Source organism: Sinohyriopsis cumingii, chromosome 7 (genome assembly GCF_028554795.1).
Source record: "Sinohyriopsis cumingii isolate HCF-2022 chromosome 7, ASM2855479v2, whole genome shotgun sequence".
Taxonomy (NCBI): domain Eukaryota; kingdom Metazoa; phylum Mollusca; class Bivalvia; order Unionida; family Unionidae; genus Sinohyriopsis; species Sinohyriopsis cumingii.
In genome coordinates, this window is record NC_142967.1 from 62,240,617 (window position 1) to 62,254,161 (window position 13,545).

Here is a 13,545-nt window from a genome sequence, read left to right on the forward strand (position 1 = left end):
GATACCCGGAAGCCGTTGCGTTGAAAAACATTGATCCAGTTACGGAGGCTGGGGTTCTGTTAGGAGTTTGTTCCAGAGTTGATGTTCCTGAAGAGATACAAACTGACCAAGGGACGCAGTTTGTTAGCCAGGTGATGCAAGAAGTGAACCAGTTACTTTCCATTAGGCACCTAACTACTACCCCGTATCACCCGCAGTGCAATGGTCTAGTAGAGCATGTCAGTGGGACGTTGAAGCAAGCTCTGAAGTTGTCAGACCCAAGGATTGGGTCAATACCTTCCCGCGATATTCTTCACGTACCGCGAAGTACCCAAGGCTAGTCAAGGATTTTCACCTTTCGAACTAGTTTATGAGAGGAGAGTGAGAAGACCCATGGCTGTATTGAAACAGTTATGGACGGATGAAAAGGCATGCGAGGAAGTACGAACAACGTATCAGTATGTTGTTGATCTCCTTAACAAGCTGGAGGAAGTTTGCAGCTTGGTCCAGAAGAATCTCTGTGACTCATTGGGACGTCATGCCAAGTACTACGACAAGAGGGCGAAGGAACGGAAATTTGAAGTTGGTGACAAGGTGCTGTTGTTGTTAGCGTTGGAGCACAATAAACTCCAAGTATCCTGGAGAGGACTGTCCGTTGTAACGGAAAAAAGGGTGTATAGAACTACCGTGTCCAAGTAGGAGATAAAGAGAAGTTGTACCATGTTAACCTTCTTAAACGCTATCGTAAAAGGGAGACACCCACTGAGTTCGTGGTTGCTACAGCTGTAACTGAGGAACTCGACGACAATGGAGGAGGGGCGGACGTACTTCCTAGTTGTCCTTTAACGAGGGATGAAACCTATGTCTACGTTGTCCTTGACGTAACACTAACGTCAGAACAACGTGAAGAGGTGGAGGAAATACTCCACGACTACGCAAGTGTCTTGAAAAAAAGACCAGACATGACGGATTTGGAAGAGTTTAGTTTGAAGTGGCTGGATGAAACACCTGTGAAACTGAAACCCTCTCCACTACCTCATGCGAAATTAGAAACTATATAGGACGAAATTACAACTATGCTTGACTTAGGGTTTATTGAACCAGCCGAATCAGCATATAGTTCACCGGTTGTTTTGGTCCAGAAGAAGAATGGTGATAACCGCTTTTGCATCGACTATTGAAAATTAAACAGGATCACAGAATTTCAGGTCCAAACGTTAACGGATGCTGAGTCTATATTTGCCGGAGTAACCAACGACAAATATTTTTCTGAAATAGACTTGTCCAAGGGATATTGGCAAATTCCAGTTCGTAGGGAAGACCGTCCAAAACTTGCCTTTGCAACACCAGATAGGACATACCAATAGGTAGTCATGCTGTTCGGGGTTCAGAATGAACCCAGCATTTTCACCCGAATGATGAGAAAACTGCTATAACCTTTAAGAGGGACCGAAGTTTCAAATTTCATGGAGGATTTGTTATTGGCGACACCTACTGGGGAAGAACGCGTGGTCTTATTGAGAAAAGTTCTGGAACGACTTAGACAGACAGGGCTTACTGCCCGACCATCTAAATGTTACATAGGATTTTGGAGGCTGACTTATCTAGGACACACACTTAGTGAAGATACAGTAACCCCAGACAGTGCTAAAGTCGACCAACTTCGGAACGCTGCACGTCCAACTACGAAGACAGAAGTGCGATCTTTTTTAGGAATTGCATGTTATTATAGTAAGTATGTCGCCAATTTCAGCGGTATTGCTAGTCCGTTGACTGACTTGACAAGGAAGAAGGCTCCGACGAAGATTATTTGGACAGACGCTTGTGAGGAGTATTTCAGACGTTGAAGGATAAGTTGACGTTAGACGCCGTAGTGAGACCACCGGACGTGACAAAGGACTTTGTCTTACATACTGACGTTTCTGACAGGGGTCTTGGTGTAGCTTTACTGCAGAAGCATGATGGGAACTTATTCTCGGTTGCTTATGGTAGCAGTAAGTTGTCGCCAGCAGAGCGTAATTATTATGTTACTGAAAGAGAATGCCTAGAGATTTTCTTTGGGATCTCTAAATTCCAACGCTATCTGTATGAGCGAAAGTTTATTCTGGAAATTCATCACCAACCACTTGCTTATTTGGCCCAAGCTAAATTGACAAATGGGCGTTTAGTGAGATGGTAATTATTTCTTCAGTAATATCAAGTTCAATTGCGCTACATTAAGGGAAGTACCGATGTCGGAGCAGATTGTCTGAGTAGACTAATTGATTCTGATGTAAAGGGGTCACTTCAAATGCAACTTCGAAATTCGGAGAGCAAAATCCCGGATTTTACTCTAAAAGAGCTCTAAGTGTAAAGTGTCGAATTTTGAATTGTATTGAACCTTAAAGTTGAATGCACTGAGCATTAAAATTGTATCACATTTAAGCCAGAAAAAGTCTTTGTGAAGGTTCACTTCGATCTTTCTTCTTTTCTACCCCATGTCAGTGTTAAAACTTGAAAGGCTAGAATTTATGACTTAGGGAGATTGATCCTGGCATTGCTACGCTGTCCTGAGAAAGTAAATATTGGAGCTACCAACCATCGCCGCTTGGTAAGAACCCATGTCAAATTATCATTTTCAAAGGGAAATTGATATGCCCGTTCTTCACAGGTTCTATGCTGTCTGAGATCTGAGGGAAAAAATGATCATCTTGGGAAAAATTTAGGAACAGCAGCTTACCATTGGCCAGAGTAAATTAGGGCGTACACTTTGAAAGTAATGTGAATTTAAAGTGACGACCTTGGTCGAAATTCTTTAGTCAAAAAATCCAGAGGGTAGTTTGATTCCGAGGACGCCTAAAAAGAACAATGCTTTCCTCGTTAAACAAGAAAAGGGGACCAGGTTGCTCTTGAACAGGGTTTAGTGCTAGGATGCGCAATTTCTGAAAGAAAACAGCATTAAGTTATGCAATTTTAATTTCCCATGTACTTTTTCTAATGTTTGATTGTTTGTTTTATGCAGATGTGTTGATATGACTATGATTCATATTATGTATCGTTTATTCAATTGCATGGAAAAACTGGTAATGCTAGAGTTGTTATGCAATTTATCTCTTTAATTTTACAGTTACTAGTTCATTGATAGAATTGACTATTGCATGCTAACCAAGTTTTGATATGTGTAGGATTTCATAGGGTTATATGAAATAATTTCCTTTGTTAGGACGATACAGATTATCGTGAGTTAACGATATTCGCATATTTATATCTGATTTTGTAATGTTTAAATAATCTTGTAAGTTAGGGATTGCTGTGAGCTAGAATTTCGTGAATTTTATGCAATAGTAATCGAGCATGTGGTAGCGTAGGTAAAGCGATACGATTACGTTCGACATACCACTAACGTGGTAATTATGGCCTGTCGCTGTGAAGAGAATGTGATGTTTTATCGGACGTGTTCAGAATGTATGCAGTGTGAAGAGCTTGTATGCTTCTGAGCAAAGTAAATTAGGGAATTTATGTACGTGTAGAAAGTGGTACCTATATAGATTTAGGGGTAATTTTGTCCTTTAAGGAACATCTTTCTGGTGAGAGACGGGACGGTCCGAAGACGGAAGTCCAAAAAAAGGAGTGACGAGTTCGGAATAAAGGATTAGGAAGTTTAGGAAGGGGTGAAGCTTAGAGAATATGAAGGCTTGAGCAAACATGAAGAAGTTGATAGACGGTCAAGAGAGAAGGTGGTGCAATCAGTCGTGGACATTGCGTTCTTTCACCACTCGTTATTATGATGAAATAAATCCAAGCTAGACACTGCTATTAAATTATGTTGGCATAATGACATTAAGTTTTTGTCGTGTTCTTTATTATAATGTTAGTAATATACTGCTTAATTATAACTAAGATTTTATTTTGTAAACATTAGGACTCTTCTATAAAGAGGTCTGCTATTAGGTAATATTTTATATATATATATATATATATATATATATATATATATATATATATATATATATATATATATATATATATATATATATATATAAAAAATGATAATTGTGACCTAAGGTTAAGTAGAGGACTGCATAAAAAATATTTCTGGAAAGTATTTTTTTTTGTGCTGTAAGATCTTAGCATAATCAGTTGTATTATTGTTATGTCCAATAATGACGTTGGATTGAAGCTTATTTTTCAAATTATTTATTCGCTGGAAATACAAAGTGCTCATCAAAAATAACATTCGTGGGTTTATAAATATTTTGTTAACACTGCTCGTAATTGGGCTAAATATTTCTTTTAACACTATTAGGTCAAAATTATTATGTTATTAGGGCTAAAATATTATGTAACCGCTGCTCATATTAGGGCTATAAACATTATGTTAACCCTGCTCACATTTGGGCTATAAATATCATTTTAATACTGCTCACACTAGTAGTAAAACGATTATGTTGACGCTGCTCACATTAGGGCTATAAACATTATGTTAACGCTGCTCACATTAGGGCTATAAATATAATTTTAATACTGCTCACACTAGTAGTTAAACGGTTATGTTAATGCTTCTCACACTAGTGCTATATTCATCATTTTCATACTGCTCATGCTAGGGCTAACAAGAGTACATTAAAACTTCTCACACTAGTGCTATAAACACTATACATGTTTAAAGCTGAATAGAATATTCTGTATTATGCCTTGTTTGATTTCCGGGTACATGTACTTATTTGTGGACAAGCGTTAATCTCAGTACAAATATAGTCTCCTAATCACAAGACACATTACCTATTTCAATTTTGTTATTTTTAAACATTTTAAACAACTAGTCAAGATATACATGTTTGACATGTTACTGATTTTAAAGTGCTTGCTTCCAATTTGATGCTGTTGATTATTGTTCTTCGTTTAAACTGCTTGAGGGATGTTGGGATAGAGTTTGTTTTTATAAGATTATCCTGTGTTTAAAACTATCCTCAGTTTCGTCTTACTCGTCCCTTTACAAAACTTGCTCAACGCACAATACGTATGTCATCCCTAATCAAACGTTGTTTTTTTTTCTTCTTTCCTTTCCTTGTGTTTCTTCATGGTTTACACGTTTAGCTCAGTTTAGCTTTCTCGAGTCGTAGTCTATATACTTTTAGCCGTTGATAAGATTTAAGAAAAGTACACCGTTCCTGAAAAAAACGCTACCGATAGTGTTTGACTTAACTGGTTGTACGAAAACTTCATAAAACATAAGGTTTATATGTCGTGAGGTAGAAAATATCGAGAAACAAAGAACTGCAAAACCACTGATCAAATAACCCCAATATTTCTTTTCCGGGAGTGGGGTGGGGCAATTATAATATAAAATAGCAATAATAAAACTAAAGAGTGTATAATCAAGTGGACCTGATCAAATAAGCCATGAAATGCCGGAATGGTTTACCTTTATCTTAATAGACAGAAAGCCTTAACGATTAACGGAAAACATTCCACGGAGGCAGAAATGTTTTCATATGAACTCAGATAACTCTCTCTCTCTCTCTCTCTCTCTCTCTCTCTCCATCGATCTATTATATCTGCTTGATACACTTCATAGCTTTGTCTAAAATTGGTCAGATTTAATGCACCCAAGACTAAGGTCTCAGTCATCAATATTAACTGAAGTCCTCGGTGAGGCTTAAATTCTATTATTATTCTACAATTCCTGACATCTTCAAGTGCTCGCTTACCATAGGATAACATCGAATTTTAATGGATAATTTACTATGGATTGAAGAAGACAGCAAGCCCATCTATAGCGGTTTCAGAGTAAATAACATATTTTTTGCACTAAATACACACCAGCTGGGGTATTGCTGCATTTATTTGGGCAAACCAATTATATTGTATAAATATGAAATCTGGAGATTGATACTCGTCATAATTGTAGAGTGCTTAATTTATTTTCCTTTAGGGCAATACATTTTTTGCATATAACCAAACACAAAAGTAAAAAATCAGGTTAACCCTATATTATCAAAACCATCCATAAATATTCGAGCTTTAATGGCGTTAAGATATTATCCACTGAACTAATATGGCGATTTCAACTGATACATATTTACGAGGTTGTTTGCAGTATCACAACAATAATGAAAACTATGGCCCATTGTATTGTTCAGCTTAAGAGGCAAAATAATTACTGCTATGTTGAAAAAGAGACTTGATGATTGTAATCTCAATGAAAATAAAGCTATAGCCACATCCGAAATTATTATTGTCTTTACACTCTCTGTCGCTTAAATTACTGTCATCTTACCCATGCTATTTGATAATATGCTAATATCTAAATGGATATTAAGTGTACGTATAAAAGAACTGGCATTAACTGGTTTGCAGCTGTTTTAATATGCTCATTGTAACCTCTTTTATTAGCTGTCTGCCATCTCTTTTGTTGCTACTGGAGAGATTTTTCTTATTCAGTATACCTGTGCGCTTCGTTTTCTTTGATGAATGCGTTTAACAAAGCATCGTCGTCCTCTTGAGGCGTTCCAGTTTCACATCCATTTACCATTGTTACATCATGAATATTAGTGTCCTTAAAAAATAGCATGCTCGTCCTGACTTGGATGTAGCTCGATAGTCTTTGTCTGGAAACTATTTAAAATTCTCCTAGGTATTTATGTTATTCTTACAGTAACAGGCATTTTGGAAATTTATTGTTATTTGTTATAATATAGCTGTACTATTGTGAGATACAGTAAACCACATCACATCAAATAGCACCCACGACGCATGCTTGGTGTTCTGTCCCGGAACAGCCTGATGGAGTCGTCCATGTCTAACTGCTCTGAAAAAAGAAATAAATAGATAAAAATATTCATGTAGTTATTGGAATAATGGATTATGGAGACTTTGCTTTTGGAGATTGGAATGTACGAGGTCCAATACACAATATAATGTAGATCGTACTGTCATTCCAATTATGCTATGAGTTGAGTCTGGAATGTCAGCTAAACGACAAGATAGGAGTGTTTTCTATATGAACCAACATATAAAACAAACCAAATACAAGCAAATATACTTACGCATCGAGTGTAGAGCAGCAACATAATCTTCTGCAATTTTCTTGAATAATACATCTAGATAATGCGAAAAGAAAAATAATTATAAAATTGTATCAACAAGAACAAAGAATAACCTACTACTACTACGAATACTAATAATAATAATAATAATAATAATAATAATAATAATAATAAAAATGATAATAATGGTGACGATGATTGTAAGAAGCAATTGAAGAAGAATTGAACCAAACCGTCAGTTAACAGTTCCACACATTTTTTTTACATATTTCACCCTATCTTACAACACTAACTAAAGACTCCTATCCGTACAAGATATCGGTATGTGAATCCTATCGGTACAAGATATCGGTATGTGAATCCTATCGGTAAAGACATGTGAATCGTATCGGTACAAGAATAGTTGCGCTCTATATGTCGTGGAAAGAAACTTAACAACTAAAATTCCTACCATCAGATAAGAAAAAAATTGTACCAGATTTTGAATAGATTCAACCGTCATCTATTGTAAATTCCAACGCGCCAGACTATAAATAGTTTTCCTCACATCAATGCATGACCACAAAATATCACAACTTCACAACTGCATGGCAACATCACAACTGCATGGTTTCTCCTTATTACATTTCCGTAACGTAGCGTCAGCACTTGACGTCGTAAAATATATTTAAAAAACTCAAACACAAAATACAAGGAACTATTTTCCTACACTAACCCTAGGTCAGTTAAATCGTGATTTAAAGCCTCATTTCGCCTGTAACTCAACACCATATTTACCACCACAACAACAATAAAGGCGTCTCCAGATAATGGAGCAATCCCTTCTCAATTACTTAATTGTACAAATTATCAATCCCTTTCACAAATACTTCACACGGAGATACACAATCAACACATTTAGATTTTAATAGGAACTACATGGCTAAAGGCCCGCTTATACGGCTGAGACCTGAACTCTCTAGGAAACTAAACCATGCCATCATGAAATCTCATCAACACTGCACTCTGTGACGTGTACCACTAGCGAGGGCTAAATACTCCGGATGAGGAATATTTCCACAACACAGATTTCCCATAATCAAACAACTACAAAAAAATCTCATCAATCTACAGAAATTGAGTTCTGTGAATTAAATTTCAAATAATACCAAATGGTCCTAAAACAAATTCAAGTACATAGAATGTTCTGAATGAATTCCAGCAGTCGCTAATACCCTCATGTACCAATAGCCTCGAATGTCCTGAAGGACCGAGAATCTTAAATGTCCTAATAAACTAATTCCGAATGCCTTTGAATGAATTCACAAAATTTCAAAGCAATGTTGTCACGGAATTGTATAAATCCTTTAATTTATTAAATACATGTACTCGGGTTTCGTTTTTTTTTTGTTTTTTTTTTTTTTGTTTTTTTTTTTGTGTACAACGATACCCAAGAGTGATTATGTATATTGTACACAGATTTCGAAATAGTGAGTTCGGTTAAATCATATGCCGCACGAGCGAAGAGCACTCGATGGGAAGAACAATACTTCCAGCGCACAGACGATGTATTGCGGCATCGTCTGTGTATAAATACCTCACCGTAGGTCAAAATCTTTACATTACGGAACGTCTTCTCAGTGAGCGGTCTACTTTAAGGACATGCACATCTTCAGCTGTAGAGATATGTGAGTTATTAATTTATTGTGTATAAGTTATAACTATAGTACTACCACGTTTTATTTTTGTATATTTTCTATGTTGCTTCGGCTTACGTAGAAACATGCAAATATTTTATATTCTTGTTTGTGACTTAGCAAGAGATTTATATTAGCAATATAAAGTTGCAATTTTAAGAAACGTTTATTACCGCAGGATTCTTATCGGGCACGGTTAGGATCACTTCTGAACTTGTGTATTGTTTTGTAAGTATCGTGCCGATAATGTAATCTGTGTAGGTTACCGTAATAAACGTCATTACGTTTTATCGTATATGCCCCTGTCATGCATAGTACACGGTGTTAGATGTATTTTCAGCTGACCAGAATGATCGGAGTGATGACCAGAGTGATCAGTTATCGCAGTGATCGGAGTCGACGTGGTACTAGCTGCAGAGCTAACCATAGAAGTTGACCATAGCAGATGTGAAGCTGATACATAGTAGCCGTAGCGCTGAGTAAACAATATTGCTGGTCGAGTAGCAGGTGATCGGGAGTTGCTGACCGAGATTGGTGGACGCTAATTGTTTGACTGACCGACATGGAATACTGACTGCATAACTGACCAGTGTGACTGGTAGCCAACTGTGCTAGTGACGGAGTGTGTAACTCCATAATGCAATTTTTTAGCCGTGGGCTAATCTTTGGGGATTGTAATACCCAGTGTGTTTTTGGGACTGTAAAGATATTTTGTTCATCTGTCCCTTTGTTTCCATCATTTTCACTATTTCAGTGAATACATTTTTACTATATGAGTAAAATACCACAGTTTACTATTTGAGTAAAACACATCATTCTTTCGTTGTGAAATCACTGTGAACCATTCATCCCTTGTTCTTGTACTGTGTAAGGTCATTTATTGTGGTGGAAGTTGTAATAATAATACCAGTAGCAGAAGTGGTGGAAGTAGTAGTAATAATAGCAGTAGTAGAGGTGGTGGTAGTAAAAGCGGCAGTAGAATTGGTGGAAGTAGTAGTCTTATGTATATTTGATTTAATTTATATTTGATTTAATTTAATTGTCTGTAAGTTTAAAAAAATTTATTACATGTTAAAATAATGTAATTTTGTTGACTGGAATTTGATATTTTCCAGAAATTAGTTTGACCTAACTGTTTTGTCGTGAACACCGGACGTTGTATCTAAAAGCTGACGTATTTCCTGGCCTTGATTCAAAATCAGTAACATTTGAGTAAAAGAACTTTTAAAAAATATATATTTTTATTGTAAGATACATAGAGAGAGGTCGAGGCTGTGCTGGAATACGTGACCTTAGACATGTAAATAGCTTCTACCCTGTTCTGGAAAGTGATCACGTGACCCTCGTACCGGTATCTATTTTGCGTCTTCCTTGGACTGTATAACCTTTGTCTATAGAGAAATTAATCAGTTGGGCGTTTTACCTTGTTGTGACCAGATGAGTTGAAATTTTAATTTTTGGACTCATTCTTGTTCCTGGAAATATCTGAGTGCTGTTGTAGAATTCTTGGGCAAAAACATGTTTTTAAATTTTATTCTGAATTCAAACACCGGAATATTATTGTTTGTGGATCACCAAAGAACTGTAGACACAACAGCACTATACTAGCTATAATATACGTCATCGCCTTCCATTTTGGTTTTTTCGTCGGGACTCGAACTCAGATTCATTTGAACATTTAAGTACTAGGACTTCAAATATTTAATTCGATGAGTATTCTTGGATTTTATTTTTATTATTATTTTTTATCTGATTCTTAAAACCGTAAGGTTTATTCCCCATTTTAACTTTGATTTTCCAGGGAAATAAAGTATTTGTTAAATTTTACAAAGCTTGTTGTTTTCACTTTTTCTTTGTTACTGTTTATTAGAACCTAATCACGTAACAGTAGTAGTAATGGAAGTAGTATAAGTGGTGGAAGTAGTAATAATAATAGCAGTCGTAGCAGTGGTGAAAGTAGTAATAATAATAGCAGTCGTAGCAGTGGTGGAAGTAGTAATAATAATAGCAGTCGTAGCAGTGGTGAAAGTAGTAATAATAATAGCAGTCGTAGCAGTGGTGGAAGTAGTAATAATAATAGCAGTGGTAGAAGTGTTGGCAGTGGTAATAGTAATAGCAGTCGTAGCAGTGGTGGAAGTAGTAATAATAATAGCAGTAGTAGAAGTGGCGGAAGTAGTAATAATAATAGCAGTGGTAGAAGTGTTGGCAGTGGTAATAGTAATAGCAATGGTATAAGTGTTGAAAGTAGTAATAATAATAACAGTGGTAGAAGTGGTGGAAGTGGTAGTAATAAAAGCGGCAGTGGAAGTAGTAGTAATAATAGCTATAGTAATTGGTGAATTAGTAAATGTACTATAGGTTGTGGTGATGATGGTAGTAGTGACATATGTAACGTTCTTACCTATATTTTCTCCCGTTTTACTGGATGTTTTGTATATATGAGCTTTACAATCTGAAAAATAGTATATACCGGAAAATTACCATAGAGTATAAATAGAAATCAAACTAAAAATAACGTTTATGGATGCTTGACGCGATGAAACAATTTATCAGATCGCAGTGTTATAAACTGACCTAAATATTTTCCATCCACCCCTCGCATTAAGTTCGGTTTAAATATTTAATAACTTTATTTAATGTTGGTCCTACGAGATGATGGCTAAGAGTGTGCAGATGAGTAAATGTCTAAGTTGCACAGGTACTACTGTCGCCTCTTGACTTCAAGCGACCTACGCTAAGCCCGAGTCTGGTAACAGTCTGTGTAACTAATCACGTTGTTGTGGTGGTGGTGGTGTTTAACGCCATTTTTCAGCAAAAGATAGACTATACATGGCGGCCAGTATAATATGTGTAGGAAGAACACAGGAAGACCCCGGAAAGAACCACCGACCCACGAGAAGCTACTGGCAAGCTTTTTCACCTACCCATATTGGAATGTATAGCTAATATATTGATAATTTTTACACACGGGCTACAACAGGCTATTTTTGCATATGCGTTAAATGTAAACATGACTGCTCTGTACTTTAGAAGTGAGCAGTAATTTAAATACTAATTCTGGGCCTTATACTTACATGTGACCCATCCGATATTTATTTTCGTTTGAAGCCATAGTCCACTCCCTTCTTAATCTATGAACCTTTTAATGGCGAAACATGGGCCACTGGACTTCAAAGTTAAATTTATAAGCCTGCACAACTAACACGTTTATGATAAAAACTTGGATCACTGGTCACCAAATTTTTAAGAGAAAAGCTGAACAACATGCGCTACCAACCCTCAATCTTTTTTTAAAATCTTGTGATAAAAAAGCTGGCCATCTAACCCACCAGCCTTCAAAATTTTAAGATAAGAAACGTAGATCACTGATAGGTGTATTAACATAGTAAGCAGAACGCATAAGATTACGTGTTTTGTTAAATGAGTCAATAGTTTGTTACATTTTTGGTTAATCTTATATATTGTTCCTTGTAGATTGCTTCTTCCTCAGAATAATTTTAGTTCCATCCATTCTTCTGTTTATTCCGTATTTGGGGCCATAGGACTCTCGAAAGTACATGATTATGTTTAATCTGAAAAATCTAATAACTATATCATGTGGCTCCTAGTACAAACAATAATGCATGGAGATGTTGATTTGCAAACAAACTTAATATATATCTTAAATCTGCTGCTTTGTGTCAACCAAGACATACAATTATTACCAATATTTCTTTCGTTTGGTAGAATATGCCCATGTGCTTATTATCCTTTATTTGCTGTAAATAAGTGTTTCCATCGCTCTCTTCATTAACATTCCTTTCGAAATCCTGTATAATATCAAAATCCAACAAATCTTTCCATTTTTTTTTCATGCATACTTTGTTGTTTATCATTAATTCATTGAGCTCTATATTTATTAAATCTGCTTTAAGTTGTACATTAATAGGCTTTCTGAGTTTAGGTTATGTGTTTGTATTTTCTGCATTCCATTTTGTCAAGTATAAAAAATAGCATCATTAAACAGTAGAGGATTTTTAATCTTTAGAATTTAAACTCCGAAAGATCCTCCAAAATCGTGCTGTTAACGCCTCCGCAGTAAAATTATTTCCAGCAATTTTGCATTAGTCCTTTGTACGTCACTTAACTAACTTCATATTATCGCAAAATGTTTGTGTTATTGGAGCTGGTTCACAGCCTTTTAAACCAGTAGTAAATCTGACTTCGCTAAAATGTGTAACAAAGTTGCCATTATTAGAATTTTTTTGTAGAAAGCAAATCACGAGACTGTTTGCGGGACGTTTTAATCAGAATGCTTTAATTTCTTTGCGTGCGTCCTCGTTTCAGCTACCTTTGTTTAAAGATAGGCTATATATATTTACAATGAAAATTTGCGATAAAAACGATGCCTGGAATCGATGTGAAAATTGGAATGATAGCGTATGTTCAAAAAAGGGCGGTAACCGAGTTCCTTATATGAAGACAAGTACCTCGCGTTTGAAGATCAGTGGCCAATGTTTGTTTTTTTTTTTCTTTTATCGATACCAATAAAGAGGATAACAAAAGAGTTGTCTAGGTTCTCGCCACACACACCTCTCCCCCCAAAAAAACAAAAAAAACAAAACAATAATATGACAGATAGGTAACATGTTAGTATTTAGATTACCACTCGAGTGATAGAGAATACTGGAATCAAGCGGATAATGAATCAATCAATGGGTGTCAGTCTGATGACTTTGACTTACACAATGTTTTAAGCTGAATTGAAACTTTATATTACCTCTGTGTGTGTATGTCTCTCTCTCTCTCTCTTATATAATATATATATATATATATATATATATATATATATATATATATATATATATATATATATATATATA

The 13,545-nt window shown here is 35.9% G+C and overlaps 1 protein-coding gene across 6 annotated transcripts in view; it reads right to left on the minus strand.

Annotated features, from left to right (window-relative positions):
• Positions 1–6,303: 6,303 nt before the first annotated feature.
• Positions 6,304–13,545, minus strand: part of LOC149795376 (ras-related protein Rab-24-like) — a 36,835-nt gene continuing 29,593 nt past the window's right edge. For all 6 annotated transcript variants that reach the window (XM_089965158.1, XM_089965155.1, XM_089965153.1 and 3 more), the window contains 3 exons: positions 11,085–11,135; positions 7,008–7,061; positions 6,304–6,769 (listed from right to left, as the gene is read on the minus strand). In XM_089965158.1, coding sequence (XP_089821284.1) covers positions 6,690–6,769; positions 7,008–7,061; positions 11,085–11,135 — 185 coding nt within the window. In that variant the 3' untranslated portion in view covers positions 6,304–6,689. The remainder of the gene's footprint in view (positions 6,770–7,007; positions 7,062–11,084; positions 11,136–13,545) is intronic.